Source organism: Triticum urartu, chromosome 6A (assembly GCF_056163025.1).
Source record: "Triticum urartu cultivar PI428250 chromosome 6A, HENAU_Tu73, whole genome shotgun sequence".
Lineage (NCBI taxonomy): Eukaryota > Viridiplantae > Streptophyta > Magnoliopsida > Poales > Poaceae > Triticum > Triticum urartu.
Window position 1 is genome coordinate 575,615,191 of NC_141878.1, and position 22,664 is coordinate 575,637,854.

Genomic DNA, 22,664 nt, shown 5'->3' on the forward strand with positions numbered 1-22,664 from the left:
CGAATACTGGAGTCTTCCTTCCTCCCTTGACGTATTTGTCCCATTCACGATTCTCGTGGTTCTTGAATGCAACCGCCATCTTCCTAAGAGCAGCGTCCTTGACTTTCTGCACATCTGCTTCTGTGAAATGATCTGGTAGGGTGAAATGTTCCATGAGAGTATCCCAAAGCAGACTTTTTTGCCTGTCGTCGACAAAAGTAAGATCTGGACGTGGCTTTGCTGGCTCTCTCCATTCTTGAAGGGAGATCGAGAGTTGGTCCTTCACAAGAACTCCGCACTGACGAACGGACTTGTCCGCAATCTTCTTAGGCGCTAATGGTTCGCCATTAGGTTTGATTGCCTCGATATTATACTTCAGCCCTCCTTCAACTTTTTGTTCGGGCCTCGTTTCGTCCTGTTGCCTGAAGATTTGCTCGATCCGGATGGCTGAAAGAAGAAAGATCGATTCGTTAATATATCTTCAACTCATTTAAAACATGTGATGATCACCAGATGCCTGCTTATATAAATATATATACCTCTCCGGTGTTGTCATAATCGTAGTTCATGACTTCATCAATTCGGTCGTCGCGATTGAATATCATATCACCCTCTCCGGTGTTGTTTAGAAATTCGGAGCCGTCATAATCTTCTTCATTCTGATCATCATCTGGCCCGCGTATTATATCGAACATGGTCTGTTCTCCCTCTCTGTCGGTATTGTCCGCCATAGCTTTTATTTAACTATGCCAAAAGAAATATAAAACAATTTAGTATTCAAATTACATCGTCTCGAATAATAGATATAATTTCGAATACATCGTCTCGAATAATAGATATAATCTCGAATACATCGTCTTGAATAATAGATATAATCTCGAATACATCATCTCGAATAATAGATATAATCTCGAATACATCGTCTCGAATAATATATAATCTCGAATACATCGTCTTGAATATTATATATCGAGTACATCACTGGCTAGGTAGCTAATAAAGATCGAATACTACAGAAGAATCTAGGACACTCGCGGTTCCTGCGGCGCGGGCGGTGGACACCCAAAGAGAAGGAACCCTCACAGGATCATAGCTGAAGTGAGATCCCTGAAGAAACTGCCAGGTATTGGAGAACCTGCTGCCCTCTAACGCAACCATGTAGCGATGGACGTGCTCGTCCTCCTCCCTGACACGGCGACGTACCACCTTCGGCAGGGCCGGCTCCCTCCGCACCGAAACTGGCCCACGCGAACGCCACCAAATGAGATCAGGGTCGACGACGGGACCCGGGGTCGGGTTCCTCATTAAGCGGCGCGCCCCTCCAGGCAGCACCTCCCAGTGCCAGCCCGGCGGAGCCCAGTCCCGGACATGGGTCAGTTGGACGTCGTCGCGGACGGGTCGACGGCGAGGATGCGGGCCGGGCATCGTCGAGAACAAATACTAGCTATATGCCCGCAAAAAGTAACATTTTTTTAATGATTGGATTTTGATAACTAAAATTTCTAACATTTCTATATAACTAACATTTCTATAACATTTCTAATATTTCTAGAACTAAAAAAAAGAAAAATTTCTAACAATTCTAACTTTTTTATAACTATTTCTATAACTAAAAAACAGAAAAATTTCTAACAATTCTAACATTTCTAACTATTCTAACAATTCTAACATTTCTAACTATTTCTAAAAAACAGAAAAATTTCTAACAATTTCTAAAAAACAGAAAAATTTCTAACAATTCCAACTTTTTTTATAACTATTTCTATAACTGAAAAACAGAAAAATTTCTAACAATTCTAACATTTCTAACTATTCTAACAATTCTAACATTTCTAACAATTCTAACAATTCTAACATTTCTAACTATTTCTAAAAAACAGAAAAAATTTCTAACAATTTCTAAAAAACAGAAAAATTTCTAACTATTTTTATAACTAAAAAACAAAAAATGTATGTGTGTGTGTGTGTGTGCTCACCGGCGAGGTGAGAGGCGACGGGGGGCGGCGACGGGGACGGCGACAGGCGCGACGACGACGGGGATGACGACGACGGGGACAGGGACGGGGCGGCGATGATGGGGACGGGAACGTACGGGCCGGGGCGGCGACGACGACGGGGACGTACGGGGCGGCGACGATGGGGACGGGGACGACGCGGGACGGGCCGGGACGGGGCGGCGGTGACGACGGGGACGACGGGGACGGGGACGACGGGGCGGCGACGACGGGGACGGGGCGGCGACGGGGGCGGCGACGAGGGATGGAGACGTACGGGGGCGGCGGGTGACGGTGCAGAGGGGAAGAAGTAGATGAGAAACTGAAATTTTCGTAAGTGTTGTTTATATAGGAGGGGCCTTTAGTACCGGTTGGAGCCACCAACCAGTACTAAAGGCCTGTTTTGGTCAGGCCAAGCGGCGGGAAGCGACCCCCTTTAGTACCGGGTGGTGGCTCCAACCGGTACTAAAGGCCCCCCCTTTAGTACCGGTTGGTGCCACGACCCAGTACTAAAGGGGATGCGCTGGCGCAGGTGCGGTGCGGCAAGTTTAGTCCCACCTCGCTAGCCGAGGGGCGACCGCACTGGTTTATAAACCCCCGTGCGGTAGCTCTCTCGAGCTCCTCTCCAAAGCAGGCCTACTGGGCCTACATGTTCTGTGCTGCCCTGTTGGCCTACTGGGTCTTTGCGGGCCTGCATCCTGGCCCAACAACAGGATGGGTTTCTAGTCGTATGCCGGCCGCTCTGGCCTAGTAGGCGGGCTTTTTTTTTTAATTTTTTTGCTTTATTTATTTTTGAGTTGTTTTTTTTGTGTATTTAGAGTTTCTTTGTGAATATTTTTGCTTTAGGTACAAAAAATTACAAACTTTCTGTTAGTGCCCGTAGTTTTCAAATTTGAATAGTTTAAATTTTGAATTATTTGAAATTAGTGTGAATCACTAGTTTGTGAATAACTTAACTTTAAAAATTAGTAAAGGCATGAAAGAATTTGTTTGCACATAAAATTTCTTCGCGTTTTAAATGCCAAAACACATAATTAACTACCCTAACTATTACAGAGATTCCCTTTTGGGTGTGAAACACAGAAGAAAGTGATGATAGTGAAGCCGATCACATCCCAGATCTTTGGGTGTGAAACTTTTTCTTCGCGTGTGTCCCTTTGCGCCGTAACCATGGAAAATCTTCATCATTTAACGGGATGCTCGGGTCAATATTCACTGTGAATGGAGCAATTTCATCAAACTTTTCATAATCTTCTGACTTGTCTGCCTTGTTATCCACTCCCACGATGTTTCTCTTCCCAGAAAGAACTATGTGCCGCTTTGGCTCATCGTACGATGCATTCGCTTCCTTATCTTTTCTTTTTCTTGGCTTGGTAGACATGTCCTTCACATAGAAAACCCGTGCCACATCATTGGCTAGGACGAATGGTTCGTCTGCATACGCAAGATTGTTGAGATCCACTGTTTTCATTCCGTACTGCGGGTCTTCCGTTACCCCGCCTCGTGTCATATTGACCCATTTGCACCGAAACAAAGGGACCTTCAAACCACGTCGATAGTCAAGTTCCCATATGTCCTGTATATAACCATAATATGTTTCCTTTCCTGTCTTGGTTTCTGCATCAAAGCGGACACCACTGTTTTGGTTGGTGCTCTTCTTATCTTGGGCGATCGTGTAAAATGTATCACTATTTATCTCGTACCCTTTGAAAGTCATTATATTCGAAGATGGTAACTGGGACAGCAAGTATAGGTCATCTTTAATAGAGGTGTCATGCATGGTACGTGTCTGCAACCAGCTGGCGAAACTCCTGGTTTGTTCACGTGTAATCCAGTCATCAGACCGCTCCGGGTGTTTGGAGCGTAGCAAATTCTTGTGTTCATCCATATACGGAGCCACCAAGGCGGAATTCTGTAGAACTGTGTAGTGTGCTTCAGTGAGAGAATGTCCGTCCATACATATTATTTGTTCCCCTCCTAGCGTGCCTTTTCCATCCAGTCTGCCCTTATGCCGCGATTCAGGAACACCAATCGGCTTAAGGTCAGGAATAAAGTCAATACAAAACTCAATGACCTCCTCATTTTGACGGTCCTTGGAGATGCTTCCTTCTGGCCTAGCACAGTTATGAACATATTTCTTTAAGACTCCCATGAACCTCTCAAAGGGGAACATATTGTGTAGAAATACAGGACCCAAAACATTAATCTCTTCGCATACACTACAACAAAAACTACATGTAGAGACATCATATTCCAAAGCTAGAGACTTGTTATTTCATCTCTAGGCAATCGTAGAGTCGACTTAGTAAAGCGTCTTTGGAGCGTCTCCCCACGGACCGTCTCAAAACATATAGACACGCTGTCTAAGCGTCTGTACATGGCATGAGACGCTATATTGGGACGTCCAAAGGCGTCTCTAGATATGACACGCTATATTTGGACGTTCAAAAGCGTCTCTGATATGTAGAGTCGTTCTGTTAGGCGCGCTCGTACGTCTCTACTAACAGGGCCATTTGATTTGTCATAGGCCCTAGGCCCATTCCTATACACTCTATGTACAGACGTTACGTCTCTAAATATACAAAAGCTTTAACCATGTAAAATTTGAATTTAAATAATATTTGATTTATTCCAAATTTGTACTTCGCCATTTCAAATCCAGTAACTTTTTCATGCCATATGCTTGTGCAGAATGATCAAGAAATATTGTATATAACAACATCCACCCATATCATCAGTCGCATTCATAAGCAGCAAATATCATTATATGAAGGGATCCACCCACATCACCGATTGTATACACAACCATCCCATTCATACAATTTCATTTAGTAGGAACAAACACCTTAGGTTCACAACTGAATCAAATAAGATCTTCATATAACATATGCAAATAATTAAGAAGAGATCACACAAACTTGAACTAAGTTTCTCTATAAAGCTAAAATCTGTATATAAAACATAATATTTGTCCATCTAAAGACTAATTCTTCTATAGTTTCTCCTAGCTCCTGCAATGCACTCCTTTTCTAAATCTTGAGCTGCCCTGAAAAAGAAAGATAACAAAGAAAAATTTAGAACATAGCTTTAGGCCTATTGTGATAAGAAATGTGTTTTGATGATGTACCATACCAGTGTTTGGTGGCTTGTTTTGAGGTTGTGTAGGAATGGTTAATTTCGGTTTTTTAACCTAAAAACCACAAAGATCCTTTATAAATAAAAAGCCTTAAGCACGCACATTGGAGCATACGATGATTGCATGGAAGTGCACTTACATGTGATAGAGGCCACGCAATAACATGACCAATAGCATCCCTTACTGTTTGCAATTTTCCATATGGTCTAACCAGTGTCTGATCTCCAAGTTTTGAAACAGCACAAACAGAGACCGCTACATATTGCTCTCCAAGCATGTTTCCTCCAACCACATATGTCATATCTCTACTCACGAAAGTTCCATTGGCCACAAATTTATCTTTGCATCTCGGGTTCAATGAAACCAAGAAGACTTTCATTTTATCCTATTTTTTCAAGAAATGAAACATTCATTATCACAAACCATGGAAGATTTCACTTTACACAGAAAAGGACGATTGCACATGGAATTAGACCAACTAACTATTCTAACCATTGCCATTCAGATATATATAATATACCTGCTTAGTGATGCGATGAAGTTGTACACTTGGTTCAGGACCACCTTGCTTGGTCGCATTGTTATTTTCAGCATGACCATTCTTTGCTTCAGGACCATCATGTGCTTTCTACAGTTGATGTTCAGTTTATTTATAAGTACACTTATAGAAAACATGGACATTGTTTGATAACATAGCAGAAATTTATGCACGCATGCACACGCACCTTAGCAACTGTATGTTCATGTGGTGAAAATAAACTAGTGCAACCCTCTTTGGTTCTTGCGCAATTGCTAGGATGCAATTCCTGGTTAGTCTTGTCCAGTAAAGTTGATTCTGCGCAACCTTGATTTATCCTATCATTTTTTTCAATGTGCGCTTTCTACAGTTGAGGTTTAGTTTAGTTGTAAGTAAACATACACAAAACATAGACACTGTTTGACAAAGAATCAGAAGTTTATGCATACAGACACACCTTAGAAACCATGTTTGGTAAAGATGAACCAGTGTAATCCTCTTTGGTTCTCGAAGAAAAGCTAGGATGCAATTCCTGGGCAGTAATCTGCTTATCCGGCAAAGTTAATTCTGCACTTCCTTCGTTGGTGTAACCCTCTTTGGTTGATTCTGCGCGGCCTTGATTGTCCTTTTCAAACATTTCAATGCGTGCCTTCTACATTTGAGGTTCAGTCCAGTACGACATAAACATACACAATCATAGGCATTGGTTGATAATGAAGTAAAAAAATTATGCCCACGCACACACCTTAGCAACCATGTGTGGTAAAGATAAACCAGTGTAACCCTCTTTGGTTCTCACAGAAAAACTAGGATGCAATTCCTGGGTAGTGATTTGCTTGTCCGGCAAAGTTGATTCTGCACTTCCTTGATTGGCCCTATCAAACTTTTCAATGTGTGCTTTCTACAATTGAGGTTTAGTTCAGTTGTGAGTAAACTTATACAAAACGTAGGTATTTTTAATAGGGATAAGTATTTTTCGTCCTCGAACTCTCCCCAAAGTTGAGAAATCATCCTCAACTTCAAAACCACCAAATGTTAGTCCCTCAACTATCTAAACCGGATACTTTTCATCACTAATATGGTTTTAGGTGGTTTTACAGTGATGTGACCCTGTTTTGACTAAAAAGAACCATGTGGCCTGGTTTTTGACTAAAACGGGCACCTGTCGACTCTCGCTCTCACATTCTCTCAATCCCCTTTCCCATTCATGAACCCTAAATAGAGCGGCGGCGATAGCGGCGAGTCCCTCATGGGCGGCGGCGGCAGGCAGTGAGGCGTGGCAACGGCGGTGGTCGCTAGTTCTGCACCTACTGATTGTCTCGCAATCACTGCAGGTAACTCAAATGAGCATGCAAATGAAGATCTAGAGGCTGCAAATGAAGATCCAGATGCTGCAAATGAAGATTCAGAGGCTTATTTGCTGCTGTCTGTTCTTATGAATGGCTTATTTGCTGATGTCTGTTCTTATGTCAAACCATGTGAGAATTCATGTTTGTCGTTGATTGTAAGATCTATTCAGTACTATTTCCCTTTCCGATTTAGTACTTTGTCAGACTATGTTCAACTAAATTGGACTGAGAATATGTTCAGACTATTTTCAACTAAATTGGGTTCAAACTATGTTCAACTAAATCCAGTACGATGCTCTAAAATGTCCAAACTATGTTCAGTTACATTCAGCTTTTCTTAAGCTATATTCAGTACAACTGCCTTTCTCTTGTTCACACACAAGTAGAAGTGCAAACACTTTAGTTTTCTCTTGTTCTCACTAGACTCACTTGTACACAAGCACACACACATACTCTTGCACAAACACTTAATTGACCTCTTCAAAACTGGCCCGTTTCAATCAAAACAGGGTCCAAGTATAACAAAGCAGAAATTTATGCACACACCTTAGCAACCATTTTTTCTTGTGGTAACGATAAACCAGTGTAACACTCTTTGGTCCTCGCACAATCGCTAGGATGTAGTTCCTGCAACTTATGATGAACAATTGTTTAAGTATGAGAATGAAGTAGAATATTTATTAGTGAAGAAACTATTACATCACCTGCATAGCACTCAATCGAGCATATTCTTCAGCTTCGTTATGTGATTCATTTGGGAGATCACTGCCAACAACTCTTTCATTGAGATCAACCTGAAACAAGAACAAGATAACAGTATATTAGTACTCATATTTTTATCTTTGCAGAAAGAGGTGCGGTTTAGATACTAACTTCATCACTTCCCGCGGTTACAAATTCATTTCTCAAATCCTCTGTGGGGAATTTTCTCTTCAGGAATGAACGGATCATAGCCAACTCATCTGTCACATTTTCTACATTATCTCCTAGTGCCCGCTGTCTAAATTGTACATTTCCTTCTTTCTCAGGATGCTGAACAAAAGTCAGTCCCTGAGAAACTTTTATTTCGCTCCAATACTTATCACCATAATACCCTCGAAGTTTTTTTTGCCTCTTCCCCATGCACACTTTTAAATACTTCTTTATAATCACTAAATGAAAGGCTCCCGTTGTTACCTTTCTTTCTTTCTTCCAGTTTCTCCTATTGAAATAAATACAAACATCTCATTATACTAAGTAGTTTTAAATTAAAACCTTTACTTTAATCACAAGTAGAAGTATACCATCACTATCTTTGTATTCGCATTTTTGTATTCACCGTCCTTCTTCTCCTTATGAGCTTCATCCCATAGTTCAATCTTGCTAACCTTTCGATTGCTCTTAATTTCCTGTTCAACAAAGTAAATTAGAACGTTCTGTTTCTGTTAGAACATGTTCAGTTTTCTTCACATTTTCTGATCCATCTTTAGAAAGAAAAAGTTTTACCATCTCTTTTTTGAGCCTAGCATGGCTTTTTCTCCTGGTTGTATGTGGAGTCTTCTGCTTCTTTGCACACTCGGTGTTCTTTTCACATAATTTCTGGGAAAACAACACATATAGTCAATATTAATGTCACCAAACTAGTTATGTACACCAGATTAAGTATGAGAATATAACACATTACCATGTGTGAATCCTGGCACCAAAACCCAACAAGAGTACCCCATTGATGTTCATTAACACCTTTGGGAACAGCTGCTACAATTTCAGCCAAAGACTTCTTGTCACGGTTGAAATATTTACTCTTCAAACGAGACTTATACACTCTCCATTTTTTGTTAATATTCAATAGGATCCAGTCTCTCGTAAGTTGTCTAGTCTCATTGGGGTAGATAAATTTCTCCTTCAAATATTAAAATTGACAATCAGCAATGTGAAATGAACAGTCTTGAGCAGTGCTATAAATTTTTTACCTCCACATCTGTGATCATCTGCCCATGTTTTTGTAGAAACAATTCATTGTCCCATCTTGGAATATGCAATGGTGCAAATGTTGAGTTTTCTGCAAGCCAGGTAAGATGCTGACCGAGAATGGCAGCCGACCTTCCATTTGGAATTCCACTTCCGTCTGTCTCCACAATTATCTTCCCCCCACGTAATTCCGACAAATTTTTACCTCGGAATTCCCCTATAATCTGTCGCACATCTCCATTTGGCCCTGCATGCAAGAGTATCACAGTGGCATATAACTGGACCATATACATCATACTAGATATGTGTTTGAAAAAGAAAATTGAGCTTACAAATTATTTTAATTTGCCTAGTAGATTCAGGAGGCTTTTTTGGTACTAGATCATCAATCTCTGGAGGGCCTTGTAAATTTTCTTCATCTGGTTGTACACTTTCAGAAGCTTGCTCTGGGATGTTTAGGCTTCGAAGCCGTCGAGGTATCGTCGACATGATATCTTTACCAAACAATGTTAAAATCATATGTTAAGGTCAAGCATCAAAGCATATGTCAAGGTCCTGCATATGATTTAACAAATTTCTTGGAACCAAATTTATAAAGTACTAAGCATATGGACACTTAGTTTACATAACATACTGTACTTTTTATCATGAGTAGCAGTAGCTTGGAAGTTTACAATTATTTTGGGCAAAGGATATATTCAGAGAAGTATAATTCAGTAGTACAGTAGGTAACCCACTAGTATGTACACATACTTCTCTGTACCAAATTCAGAGAAGTATGCTTCAGTAGTATAGGGATATCTCGCTGTATGCATGCATAAAGTAAAGGAATCAGGTTGCTGGGTTCTAAGTCCTATATCTGACCTTGAGTGTCAATGGCATTTAACTAACTCCATCCTTCCTGTACAGTACATGTTTGTATAAACTTGCTATTAACAGCAAGTCGGTCTAGGTGATTAACATGAACGCCTTTCTATGGTTAGAGAGGATTTTAGCAAATGGTTTGTGTGTTTAGCCATCATAACAAAATGTTCTCATGGATTAGGCTCAAATTTGGATCCGATTTTGTAACTACTTTACCAAGGCTTGTCTACTTAAGCTCTTAGAGTTTAAAGTCACTTGGCTAATTCATTGTGCATGACACTGACAGTGCCTGCTTATGACTAGTGTTTAGTCTGTAAGGTTGAAAATCTGTAGTCATCTTGTCTGATACTGTAAAAAGAACAACTGCAAATCTTTTGCCTAAAAAGGAATTGATTTATAGGCAAGCAAGCAATTCAATAAACAATTAGAGTGCATACTAGTCGAAAATTCGAATCTGAAGCATACTAGTGGGTTACCTTACCTATTGTATTACTGAAGCATACTTCTCTGAATGTATGGAGGGATCACCTGCTTGACGTGCTGGAGGCTGACGATGCTAGATGGAGGCAAGAGCTGCTTGGTGGGCGGTGTACAGGATGGACAGGCGCAGCTTCGTGTGAAGGCTGAGAGATCGGCACGGATGCGGCTTCGTGGCTGTGAGGACGAAGTCGGGAGTAGAGCGGCTTCGTTATGGTGAGGACGACGGACGCCGACGAGGTTCCAACTAGCGACCTTGTTGATGGAGGAAGAAGGGAGTCATCGGCGGGCGGAGCTAGCGACGGAGGCTGCCACCGCGCGGTGTGCGGGAATGGCGGCACATTGGGGGAGGTTGGATAATGGGGAGGTGGAGAAGATGGAGGGGGAGAAAAAATAGCAGAGACGTGGGAAGTCTTTCCCACGGTAAATAAAACATTTTAGCGCCAAATTTTTTTAGGTGTATCATTTATTGGATAACTCCGTATGCTTTGTTCTTTTCTGAAAAAATATGAAACTTCATTGGGTAATATATGTTCCAAGTATTTTTGATATAGCTTAATAAAAATAATAAAGGCAGTGGTAGATCGAAGTTGGGCTTGCCCTCCTCTGCGCGATGCCATGTCGACTGCGGACGCCGCCCCGGCGTGTCATCCCTTCACCTAGCCCTTGTCGGCGACAGGGGCGGCGGCGCGCAGCGACTCCTCCAAGCCGGTCTAGACCAGCTGGTCATTGTTGCGGCGTCGGCATCTCCGCGGTGCCGGCGTCTGATGTTGCAAACGTGGCCCAGCATTGCGCCACTCCTGCCGCTCCTTCTCCTGTGCCATCCTCTTGGCCGACGTCAGGGTGTTGGGTGATGATGTGTCGTCGCCATGTAGAGGTAATGGAGGAGGCGTCCGGGAGGGCTCCTCCTCCTTCACGACCTTGTCACGCCAGTTGCGGTGCGGTGGTGATGCCAGTTGGTCGAAACAGTCAAAGGTGTTGCGTAAGGGGGTGGCTCCTTTTTGATGCGACGCGTAGTTTGGTCTCGATAGTTTCATCATAGGAGAGGGGCTCCTCCTCAACATGTCTGTTGGCCGGCGTTTGCGTCGTGCTTAAATAGCCAGGGCAGATAGACCGACGCTGCTTCAATGTGGCGCATCGACCGGAGTAGGCTTCTTAGTCCCCGTGTTCATTTATCCTTGTAGGAGTGATCAACGTAGTACCTCACTTGAAGCACCGCGCCGCCACTCATTTCCAGCATCTCATGCCGCCGGTCGTAGTCCATACCCAACTCCGGTTGGAGCAAAAAATGCAGATGGTCCGAAATAAACCTGCCACACCGATTCCAGCAAACCGTGTGGCTAGCTCGAGCATCCAGCAGGGCCACCGTCACCATTTCCAGCTCTCGGCGTGGCCGGTTGCAGCCTCTCGCGACATGCTGTTTTTGTTACAAATAACCGGCCCAATTAAAGCACAAGTGTGAACCTCCCTCTTGTTCCCTGGTTCCGAGGCCCCCAAAAGCTTCCTTGGTTGGGTTCTAGGAAGCATCTAGAAGCTTTGTTAGCTTTTTAAAGTCGGTTATCTTTATCTTGTTTAGGTTTATTTCGGCCAGGTTTTACTATGTTTTCATGGGTTTTCCTTTTTTCCCTTTATCTTTTATTTTTTACCTTTTGTTTTAATTTTTATTTATTTTTCCTTTCTATTTTTTTATTTCCCTTTCTTTCTTCTTTTTCAAATTCTTGAGGTTCTTCCAAATTTGTGAACTTTTGTTTAGAATCCCCTATTTTTTAATTCGTGAATATTTTTTTCAAACCGTGAACATTTTTTAAATTCACAATAATTTGAAGTTCACAAAGATTTCTTGAATTTGTGAATTGTCCCCTAATTTGTGAAAAAAAATCATTTTTTTTGCAAAAAAGCTTTGAAACCATACACCATTTTCCAATTCACGAAACTTTTTCAAATACTCAAAGTTTTTAAAGGTCATGAATATTTTTTAAATTGATTTTTTTAGTTCGTGATTATATTTCTTTGAATTGGTGAACCTTTTTTAAATTCATGAACATTTTCAGAAGGCGTGAATCCTTTTCAAATTGATGTTCTTTTTTCAAGATCGCTAACATTTTCAAATTTGATTTTCCACCAATTTTTTTTTAACTTTTTATAAAAGTCAAGGCCATATGTAGCCGTTCCGAGGATTTTAAAAATAACAAAAGAAATGTACTAGTTACTGTAACACTTCACTGATTTCACCAAATATCCCTTACTGCGTTTGATTTTTATGATTTTCCAATTTCTCCATCTTTGTTGACTATAATTTTTTCTGGTTAACTGGGATGTCAATCGTGCAAAGTCGATGTCATGCACTTGCAAAATATTATTGAAATATTGACTAGACTACTTTCCTTTTCTATAAACTAGCACAAAGAAGCATCCAATCAGGACAAATTAACCTGAAGCACACTTCATCAGAAGGTTCCAAAATTTAGCAGTAGTACTGTCAGTGAAAGTTAAAAAATTGTTCAAAGAACGGACAGCCATACAACTAATTCATAACAAAAGGGAACATACACATTAAAAAAAAGACCATAGGCTCGTTCATCACAAAGTAACATACATTCCGAAGAAGATCCACCCAGCTAGAATAATTATGTTGGAGTAATTCTACCTAGGAGCATGGATGACAATTGCTCAACCTATATCTTAGCTGGAGATAACAAGCTAAAAACACAAAGACTACTCTGTTTCATCTGAAGATGGTTCTCCACCCATGTCAAAAATATCACGAGGTTTGAATTTCACCATCGTATTCCAATTCTCACTTCTCGGATTTTGGATATAGAAGACCGGGTTCACTTGGGAAGAAAATACAAAAGGTTCATCCTCTAAGTTCTCCCCTGTATGTATTTTTTGGGAGAAGTTCACATGAGTGAATCCAAACTCATCTCTTATAATACCAGCTTTGTGATGAACATCATACCAATCACATTTAAAGAAGACCACCTTGTAATCTTTGTATGACAATTCGAAGATGTCAGATAACCAACCATAATAGGACACACCATTTTCAGCAAGGTTCACGACACCACTATTTTGTGTCACGTGTCCTGTCTCGCGACTGATAGTATGAAACCTGAAACCATTAATTATATAGCCACTATAGCGCACCCCGCATTTGCTTGGTTTTGCGGCTAATGCCCTTATCTTTTCTGTGATATCCGATCCATCATCTAGTATAACCTGTATGTAAGAGTGGTTACATTGAGTTCACATGGAACTACAGTAAAGGAACATGCTAAAGGTGAAGTATACCTTTTGTTCCAACCAGTCAGCAAAGTGTCTACCAATCAAATCCTCCTTGTCATCATCCGTCAAATTTAAGTTACCCGGTTTCCTCCTCTCTTGGTCCAGAAATTCTCTGTAATAATAAGACAATTAACATCATGATTTTTCCAACTTGTGAAAAATAAAATAAATAGGAGACAACATTGAAGCACACCTACGGAGATCATCAAGCTCATCAGAGTGTCGCAAGACATATCGATGTGCTTGAACTAGAAGCTGATCGTCCAACTGGCCTATGGTGACAGCCTTTCCAATTGGCTCACCAACACTATCAAACATGTATATGCCCTTTGTATTATCTGAAGGACCAGGGTTCCTAGATGTTCTTGTGAAACGTGTGGTTCCTTCTAGAAATCTTGAACAAAAGGTCAAGCATTCTTCAACAGTATATCCTTCAGCAATAGAACCTTCAGGATAAGCTCTATTGCGCACAAGTGACTTTAGCCAAACAAATGATCTGAACATCATAAAACAACAATGTTATATGCATAATGGGAAACAATAAATCAAATCATATACTTAGATGCACTGTGGAAAATAACAAATCAATCAAAGTAGCATACCTCTCGAGAGGGTACATCCACCTGTAATGCACCGGCCACCAAGTTTAGCTTCTTCAACTAAATGCACCATTAAATGTACCATGACAGTAAAAAACGATGGAAAAAAAACCTTTTCCATATTACAAAGTGTCTTCACAATACTCTCTTGCAGTTTGTCAAGCTCAAAAACATCTAACACTTTGGAGCATAGCTTCTTGAAGAAATTAGCCACCTCAACAACTATTATCATGACATCTTTACTGGGATAACAGTGTAAAAGTGCCATAGGAAGGATGTCTTGTAGAATAACATGGCAGTCGTGGCTTTTGAGGCCAGTCAATATCAATTCTTTCATGTTCACACACCTCGAAAAGTTTGATGCACAACCATCAGGTGTCCTACAATTCTTAACCACTGTACAAAGAATCTCCTTCTTTTCTTTATACATATTAAAAGGTGCATGCGGCAATTCAGTTTTACCCTTATCACCTTCATGAGGTTGAAGGCTAGATCGAATTCCAATTTCTCCTAAGTCAAGTCGTGCATTAAGGCCATCCTTTGTTTTAGAATCAATATCCAGTAAGGTTCCAATTAAATTTTCGAAGACATTTTTCTCAATATGCATTACATCTAGATTGTGCCTTAACTTGTTGTGCTCCCAGTATTCCAAATCAAAGAATATCGACTTCTTTTTGAAACAATCCTCAGGCTTCTTTTCAGGTTTACGTGCGACGTTACCTGATTTCTTGTTAGGCGCTCTTTTACGCTTCTGTTTTTCAGGACCTTCAGTTCCTTTTTCACTGTCTTTGCCCTTCTTTTTCCCTTTCCCTTTCTTTGCCACAATAACCTTTTTTCCTAAGACAAACACTCTGCCCTGCAACATTCTCAAAGCTGAGCTACCACTCATTGTTATAGGTGCAAGTTCCATCTCTTCGGTGTTATCAAACTCCTTCTTTCGTCTCCGAAATACATGATTCTGTGGTAGCCATCGGCGATGACCCATATAACAAAATTTCTTACTCTTCTTTAGCCAATATGATCTTGTGAAAGGACCACAAGACGGGCAAGCATATTTACCGCTCGTGCTCCACCCATAGAGGTAAGCTAATGCTGGAAAATCGTTCAAAGTCCATAATAGTGCAGCTCGAAGAGAAAATTTCTCCTGAGTACATGAGTCAAAAGTGTCCACACCCTTCCAAAGTTGTTGCAGCTCATCCACCAACGGCTGCAAATATACATCAATGTCATTGCCAGGGGAACTTGGTCCAGGAATAATCATTGATAAAATTAGAGATGTTTGCTTCATGCAGATCCAAGGTGGTAGGTTGTATGGAATAAGCATCACTGGCCAAGTACTATGTTTTGCACTCATGAGTCGGAAAGGATTAAACCCATCAGACCCAACGCCTAGCCGCGCATTAAGGGAATCCTCAGCGAATTTAGGATATCTGGCATCAAAATCTTTCCAAGCCTCTCCATCAGCTGGACATCGCAGCAATCCATCTTTTGTACGACCCTCATCATGCCAACGCATGTCAGTTGATGTCTTCTTGGTTGCAAATAACCTTTGGAGCCTTGGAATCAATGGGAAATATCGCAACACCTTGGCTGGTTTCTTCTTCTTCTTCTTTTTAGATTCAGTTGCGGAATCTTTCTTCTCATTTTCATTGGTAACCCAACGAGAGGCACCACACACATGGCAAGACTCCTGGTTAGCTCTTTCGCCTCTAAAAAGCATGTAGTCTCTTGGGCATGCATGAATTTTCTCATAGTCCAGCCCTAATCCGCGTATGATTTTTTTCACCTCATAATATTTCTTGGGTAGGTTTATCTGAGGAAATGCAACCGTTAATACACCAAGTAGCTGTGTGAATGATTCCTGTGACCATCATGCAAGACTTTCATGTGATATAAAGTGACAAGAAATGACAACCTCGAATATGTTGCACATCCAGGGTATAAATCTGTGTTTGCTTCCTCGAGAAAACTAGCGTATATGTCTTGTTCTCTCATTGCATCATCATCTGCAGATGTTGTATTGACATTCTCAGCCATACCAGGTTCCAAGTTCTCAAATTTAGACTGAACACCATCTAGTTCCCCATCAGATGCGCTTGATAGTGATTGGAAGCTGTCAGCCATGGGGAAAATGGCACTTAAGAGCCCAGAAATGTCATGCAATCTTCTATTACTGCCTTCTACATCAGAATTCACTGGAAAACCCGGAATATGAAAATTGTTGTTGTTATTTGACATGGGAGCAAATGCAAATGACGGTGAATCATACTCTTCTCCATGGCAAACCCATTTTGTATAACCCTGAAGAATACCATCACATCTTAGGTGGGTTTTCACTTCGTCGTAATTCTGCGTTGCCTTATTTCCACAATTTACACAGGGAGAGAGAATTTTATCACCGAGTGGAACATCATGGAAGGCAAAAGATAGAAATTGCTCGACACCTTCTTTATAATCAGTAGTTGATCTTGGTTTACTCATCCAACCTCGATCCATTAGCCTTTGCTAGCTGTAGTCATGAAAACAAAATAGATCAGTTTATAATTTTCCATATGCTCTTTTACATTAAGCATAGGTTTATATGAATATTTTAAACTATGCATTCGATACTTAGGTTCAAATTGTATAATATGATTTACCGACATCATTCACCTTACATTACAAAACATAAATCGAGATGTGTCTTTACTAGAAGAATTTATGTGAAGTACATAAAGAAGTTTTCATCGATGACAAAAAATGGATGTCTCCAATGCTTGATTTTTTTTCTGCATTCAAGTGACAAACAGCAGAAGGCTAGCTGGTATAACTAGTTACTAAAAATCTAAGTAATATCCACTAGTTTCGCTTTGCTAAATCAAGAAAAGTAGAGATGACACACAACTTAGGTAATTCAAATTTTGCATCACACTGCTGAATATTCTTCTCTGGCATTCATAGGCAGTCCCCCCTAACCAGATCGACTTAAGAATATTATGTCATAAATGAGCGCCATCCAATCAACAGTACCACTGTTTTTAACAACAATTGTTATTCAACAACCAAAAAGGTTCACCGATTTTTAACAACAATTTTCAAATTGCAATAATACAGTGCATCACAGTAAGATAGAAAGGGAAAACACAAGTGATATATCTCAATTCGAGCTATGTTCCACATGATGCAGAGATATAAAAAAAAAAGAAAACAACAACCTGCGGGCAATCTTCTGGCAGCAGAGGCGTGTGGGTGAGCTCGTTGCCGAGGTCGGCAGCTGAGAGAGAGGGGCGTTGGCGGGGAGCGGCGTTTTGCCGGGGCAACCGGCGTCAGGGTCTGATGTACATTGGATAAACATTTCAATTTCCATAGTAAGAAGCAAATGAATCACATAATAATTAGTAAGTCGCAATCATTTATGATCATACGCAGCGAATGAATCAAGTTCAATTTAAATTTACAAGCAATCACAGAATAATCTTCAATTTGTTTAGAAAATAGAAACGGAGGGAAAGAATAGATGCACTACATTGTGGCTGTTGAGGAACGGAGGCCGGACTGCTGGATGTTGCTGCCGCCGCGCCGGGGAGGCCCGAGGACGGTGGCTGGAGCCTGGAGGGCGCTGCCGGCTGCCGCCGCGCTCGGGAGGCCGGAGGCGGACCGGTGGCCTGGTGCCTGGGGGAGTCGCGGAGGAGAGGGATGGGCGCCGGAGGCCGAGGGCAGGGGAGTGAGATGGCCGGATGGAGGGGAGGGAAGGGACCAAGGGAGAGGCAGGAGAGCCGGCCGCCGCCGCCGGACCAAGAATCGCTCGCCGCCGCCAGAGCCTTCAGCTAGCAGGTTGGGGAAAAGTTGGAATCGAGGAAGGGAAACACGTCGGCTACTCGCGCGCCTGACCAGACGCCACGTCGCTCGAGTCTGGTAACGAGCGTGGCTGCCTGGTTGTGTTTGGGCTCATGGGCCAACGGCCTAGTCACTCATTACCTTATAATACATGTAGTATTTGTTTTGCACAAACTCCAAAACTCTTTCATAGTCCACGCCTAAAAAGAGAAATGGCCGGCAACGAGCTCACCCACACGCTGAAGGATTAGCGCAAAAAGGGCCGGCCATTCCAACGAGCGAACCTAAAAAGAGAAATGCCACCAAAAAAATGGAGCGTTCCATGGACTAGAACCCGCGACCCATCGCGATATAGCAGCTTTGTTCTCCACTGCACCAGCGACTGACCATATGTTAAATTACAACGCTCAAAGATAGGTATTATGTATAGAGGTAGATCCGTCTTTTAATCATTCCTTCAAGAAATGAATAACGTTTTCTCAAACAAAATTTCAAAACGTGATTTTTACAAAAAAAAGAACGTGAATAATTATTGACCACGGATGAAACTCCAAACATTTGTTGAATTCTTATAGGTTTCGAATATACATTTAATTTTTTGTGAATATATGCCGAACAATTTTTTAACTACACAGTCTAAATTTTTGTGATATATGATGCACAAATTTTAAATATACATTGAACATTTTTGTAATATACATTGACCACGGATGAAACTCCAATCATTTGTTGATATACGTCGAATTTTACCACAAGTACGATTTTATTTACCTTTTGAGTACAATTTTTTTGATTATAGTCGCATATAAAACGTCTCACAAATCGTCTCTAAGTTAACTAAAATTATATAGCTATTTACTAAATGGCCAATTATAAGCAAAAGTCTGTGACGCCCCATAAACGTCTTAAGAAGCGTCTTTAGCTTGCTAGTGTTCATGGGCATAGAGACGAAGACAAATAGCATCTCAGAAAAAGCGACCATACAAGCAGTTTTTGTTGTAGTGATAGGTGAACTAGGACGTGCGTCATGATGTTGAAGAAGGATGGTGGGAACACCAACTCGAAACTGACAAGACATTGCACCAAATCATTCTCTAACATTGGTATGATTTCTGGATCGATTACCTTCTGAGAGATTGCATTGAGAAATGCATATAGCTTCACAATGGCTAATCGAACGTTTTCCGGTAAAAGCCCCCTCAATGCAACCGGAAGCAATTGCGTCATAATCACGTGGCAGTCATGAGACTTTAGGTTCTGGAATTTTTTCTCTGCCATGTTTATTATTCCCTTTATATTCGACGAGAAGCCAGACGGTATCTTAATACTGAGCAGGCATTCAAAAAAGATTTCCTTCTCTTCTTTGGTAAGAGCGTAGCTTGCATGACCCTGATGTATGCCGTCTTTTCCGTGCATACGTTGCTGGTCCTCTCGTGCCTCAGGTGTATCTTTTGTCTTCCCATACACGCCCAAGAAGCCAAGCAGGGTCACACAAAGATTCTTCGTCACGTGCATCACGTCGATTGCGGAGCGGACCTCTAGGTCTTTCCAATAGGGCAGGTCCCAAAATATAGATTTCTTCTTCCACATGGGTGCACGTCCGTCAGCGTCATTCGAAACAGGTTGTCCACCAGGACCCTTTCCAAAGACCACCTTCAAATCCTTAACCATATCATGTACATCAGCACCAGTACGGTGGCGAGGCTTCATCCGGTGATCCGCCTCACATTTGAAATGCTTGCCTTTCTTTCTTACGGGATGCTTGCTCGGAAGAAATCGACGATGTCCCAGGTACACATTCTTCTTACAATTAGCCAAATATATATTTTCGGTATCGTCCAAACAGTGCGTGCATGCGCGGTATCCCTTGTTTGTCTGTCCTGAAAGGTTACTGAGAGCAGGCCAATCATTGATGGTCACGAACAGCAACGCCTTTAGGTCAAATTCTTCCCCCATGTGCTCATCCCACGCACGTACACCTGTTCCATTCCACAGTTGTAAGAGTTCTTCAACTAATGGCCTTAGGTACACATCAATGTCGTTGCCGGGTTGCTTAGGGCCTTGGATGAGCACTGGCATCATAATGAACTTCCGCTTCATGCACAACCAATGAGGAAGGTTATACAAACATAGAGTCACAGGCCAGGTGCTATGGTTGCTGCTCTGCTCCCCAAAAGGATTAATGCCATCTGCGCTTAGACCAAACCATACGCTCCTTGCGTCATCTGCAAACTCCTTCCCGTACTTTCTTTCGATTTTTCTCCACTGCGACCCGTCAGCGGGTACTCTCAACTTTCCGTCTTTCTTACGGTCTTCTCTGTGCCATCGCATCGCCTTGGCATGCTCTTTCTTTTGGAACAAATGTTTCAACCGTGGTATTATAGGAGCATACCACATCACCTTGACAGGAATCTTCTTCCTGGGGAGCTCGCCCTCGACATCACCAGGGTCATCGCGGCTGATCTTATAGCGCAATGCACCACATACCGGGCAAGTGTTCAAATCCTCGTACTCACCGCGGTAGAGGATGCAATCATTAGGGCATGCATATATCTTCTGCACCTCTAACCCTAGAGGGCAGACAGCCTTCTTTGCTTCGTACGTACTCTCGGGCAATTCGTTGTCCTTTGGAAGCATATCCTTTATCATTACCAGCAACTTTCCAAATCCCTTGTCAGATACACCATTCTCTGCCTTCCATTGCAGCAATTCCAGTGTGGTGCCCAACTTTTCTTGTCACCTACACAATTCGGGTACAACAATTTTTTGTGATTCTCTAACATGCGCTGCAACTTCTTCTTCTCCAAATCACTTACGCAGTTTCTCTTTGCATCGGCAATGGCCCGACCTAGATCATCAACTGGCTCATCTGATGCCTCTTCTTCAGCTTCTTCCCGCATTGCCGGCTCAGCTTCTTCCCGCATTACCGGCTCAGCTTCTTCCCCCATTGTTGTATCATCGTATTCAGGGAACCCATGGCCAGGATAGCTGTCGTCGTCCTCTTCTTCTTCATTGTCTTCCATCATAACCCCTCTTTCTCCGTGCTTGGTCCAAACATTATAGTGGGGCATGAAACCGGACTTAAACAGGTGGATGTGAATGGTTCTTGACGTAGAGTAATTGTGACCATTCTTACAGCGAGCACATGGACAAGGCATAAAACCATCCGCCCGCTTGTTTGCCTCAGCCGCAAGCAGAAAAGTATGCACGCCCTCAATGAACTGGGGAGAGCATCGGTCATCGTACATCCATTGCCGGCTCATCTTCATTACACAACACCGAATAGACCAAATTAATACAAGTTCATACATAAAGTTCATACAACACTTAAATGCAACAAACAAATAACTCTCTAGCTAAAGCATTTAAATGCAACAACAAATACGATCAAGATCGCAACTAAGGTAACAATGGATCCAACAGCATAATGATACCAAGCCTCACTATCGATGGCATATTTTCTAATCTTTCTAATCTTCAAGCGCATTTTCTCCATCTTGATCTTGTGATCATCGACGACATCGGCAACATGCAACTCCAATTCCATCTTCTCCCCCTCAATTCTTTTCAATTTTTCTTTCAAGTACTCGTTTTCTCTTTCAACTAAATTTAACCTCTCGACAATAGGGTCGGTTGGAATTTCCGGTTCACATACCTCATAGAAAAAATTTCTATGTCAACTTGATGGGCATAATTTGTCATAAACACGAAATGCAACTAGTTTTAAAAGAGAATATATATACCACATCCGAATCATAACAAGGACGAGGGCCGACGGGGACGGATATCAAAACCATGGCACTATATGTATAACAAACAACGTACGGGTAAGATAATTTTACGAGTAACTATATATCCAAATCACACAAACATCAATTTTTATATAAAATTTCATGAACAAGAGGCTCACCACAAGGTGGTGCCGGCGACGGGACGGTGCGGGCGATCGACGGTGGTTACGACGGAGATTTAGAAGGCACTAAGTAAACCACACCTACATATGCAAACTAAGTGTTATTTTTGACCTCAAATTGCATATAAATCAAATACTAGCACATATATATATATATATATATCCTCCCAAATTACTAAACTCACAAATTAATCACTATATAAAGCATTGCAAGAGCTAATCTAGCAATGAGAGATGAAAGGACAAAGTTGCTAACCTTTGTGATCATTTGAATGGATGGGGGCCTTCAAATCTTGACAAATTTTGGGCAAAATGTGTGATGAGCTCGAGAGGAAGAGGGGAAGAACAGAGAGGAGAGGGGAAAGGGGAAGAACAGAGCGAGCTCGGGTGGACGAAGGGTTTATGTAGGACGACCTTTAGTACCGGTTCGTGCCAAGAACCGGTACTAAAGGGGCTGGAGGGGCCCCAGTCTGACAACATCCTGCCACCACTCTCATTAGTACCGGTTCGTGGCACGAACCGGTGCTAAAGGTTCGCCACGAACCGGTACTAATGAAAGCGGCCCAGCTAGCCGTTGGAACCGGCACTAATGTATACATTAGTGCCGTCTCAAATACAAACCGACACTAATGTGCTTCACGTTTGACCCTTTTTCTACTAGTGAGCACCGCCGCACCCTTCTTCGTGGTCGTCACCATCTTCGCCTCCTTGGCCTTCTTCCCATCACCGTCGCCGTCGACTCTCGCGGCATCAGGGGCCGTCGGGAGCGGCGTGCTGCCTATGGC

The 22,664-nt window shown here is 41.9% G+C and overlaps 3 protein-coding genes, 1 long non-coding RNA gene and 1 pseudogene across 4 annotated transcripts; all 5 read right to left on the reverse strand.

Annotated features, from left to right (window-relative positions):
• Window positions 1–3,081: 3,081 nt before the first annotated feature.
• Window positions 3,082–21,276, reverse strand: LOC147966528 (uncharacterized; annotated as a pseudogene).
• Window positions 5,003–8,945, reverse strand: LOC147966529 (uncharacterized). Its single transcript, XM_087527678.1, has 9 exons — window positions 8,928–8,945; window positions 8,639–8,857; window positions 8,461–8,553; window positions 8,259–8,363; window positions 5,835–5,915; window positions 5,630–5,710; window positions 5,249–5,494; window positions 5,106–5,163; window positions 5,003–5,019 (listed from the first exon to the last, which is right to left on the reverse strand). The coding sequence occupies exons 1-9, from the start codon at window positions 8,943–8,945 to the stop codon at window positions 5,003–5,005; spliced, it is 918 nt and encodes a 305-aa protein (XP_087383804.1).
• Window positions 6,066–8,097, reverse strand: LOC147966530 (uncharacterized). The gene is made up of 5 exons (XM_087527679.1): window positions 7,870–8,097; window positions 7,680–7,778; window positions 7,522–7,602; window positions 6,372–6,527; window positions 6,066–6,278 (listed from the first exon to the last, which is right to left on the reverse strand). Exons 1-5 carry the CDS (start codon window positions 8,095–8,097, stop codon window positions 6,066–6,068), a joined length of 777 nt encoding a protein of 258 aa, XP_087383805.1.
• Window positions 12,982–16,646, reverse strand: LOC147966531 (uncharacterized). The gene is made up of 2 exons (XM_087527290.1): window positions 14,916–16,646; window positions 12,982–13,256 (listed from the first exon to the last, which is right to left on the reverse strand). Exons 1-2 carry the CDS (start codon window positions 15,868–15,870, stop codon window positions 12,982–12,984), a joined length of 1,230 nt encoding a protein of 409 aa, XP_087383416.1. The 5' UTR covers window positions 15,871–16,646.
• Window positions 21,277–21,705: 429 nt separating the features above from the next.
• Window positions 21,706–22,423, reverse strand: LOC147966532 (uncharacterized). Its single transcript, XR_015607793.1, has 3 exons — window positions 22,136–22,423; window positions 21,877–21,960; window positions 21,706–21,767 (listed from the first exon to the last, which is right to left on the reverse strand). It is a non-coding gene; the product is annotated as an uncharacterized LOC147966532 (long non-coding RNA).
• Between the last annotated feature and the right edge of the window lie 241 nt (window positions 22,424–22,664).

Excerpts from the sequence above, each read along its gene's own strand:
- LOC147966530 (XM_087527679.1), bottom strand. The coding sequence starts at position 8,097 with ATGGGGAAGAGGCAAAAAAAACTTCGAGGGTATTATGGTGATAAGTAT. Across the intron at positions 7,603-7,679 it reads CTCGATTGAGTGCTATGCAG|GAACTACATCCTAGCGATTG; the intron begins GTGATGTAATAG and ends CATAAGTTGCAG. Across the intron at positions 6,528-7,521 it reads AAGAAAAAATGGTTGCTAAG|AAAGCACACATTGAAAAGTT; the intron begins GTGTGTGCATAA and ends CCTCAATTGTAG.
- LOC147966529 (XM_087527678.1), bottom strand. Across the intron at positions 5,711-5,834 it reads ATGAACATACAGTTGCTAAG|AATGGTCATGCTGAAAATAA; the intron begins GTGCGTGTGCAT and ends CCTGAAGCAAAG. Across the intron at positions 5,164-5,248 it reads TTGCGTGGCCTCTATCACAT|GTTAAAAAACCGAAATTAAC; the intron begins GTAAGTGCACTT and ends TGTGGTTTTTAG.
- LOC147966531 (XM_087527290.1), bottom strand. The coding sequence starts at position 15,870 with ATGCTTTTTAGAGGCGAAAGAGCTAACCAGGAGTCTTGCCATGTGTGT. Across the intron at positions 13,257-14,915 it reads CAGTGAAAAAGGAACTGAAG|ATTACAAGGTGGTCTTCTTT; the intron begins GTCCTGAAAAAC and ends TGTCATACAAAG.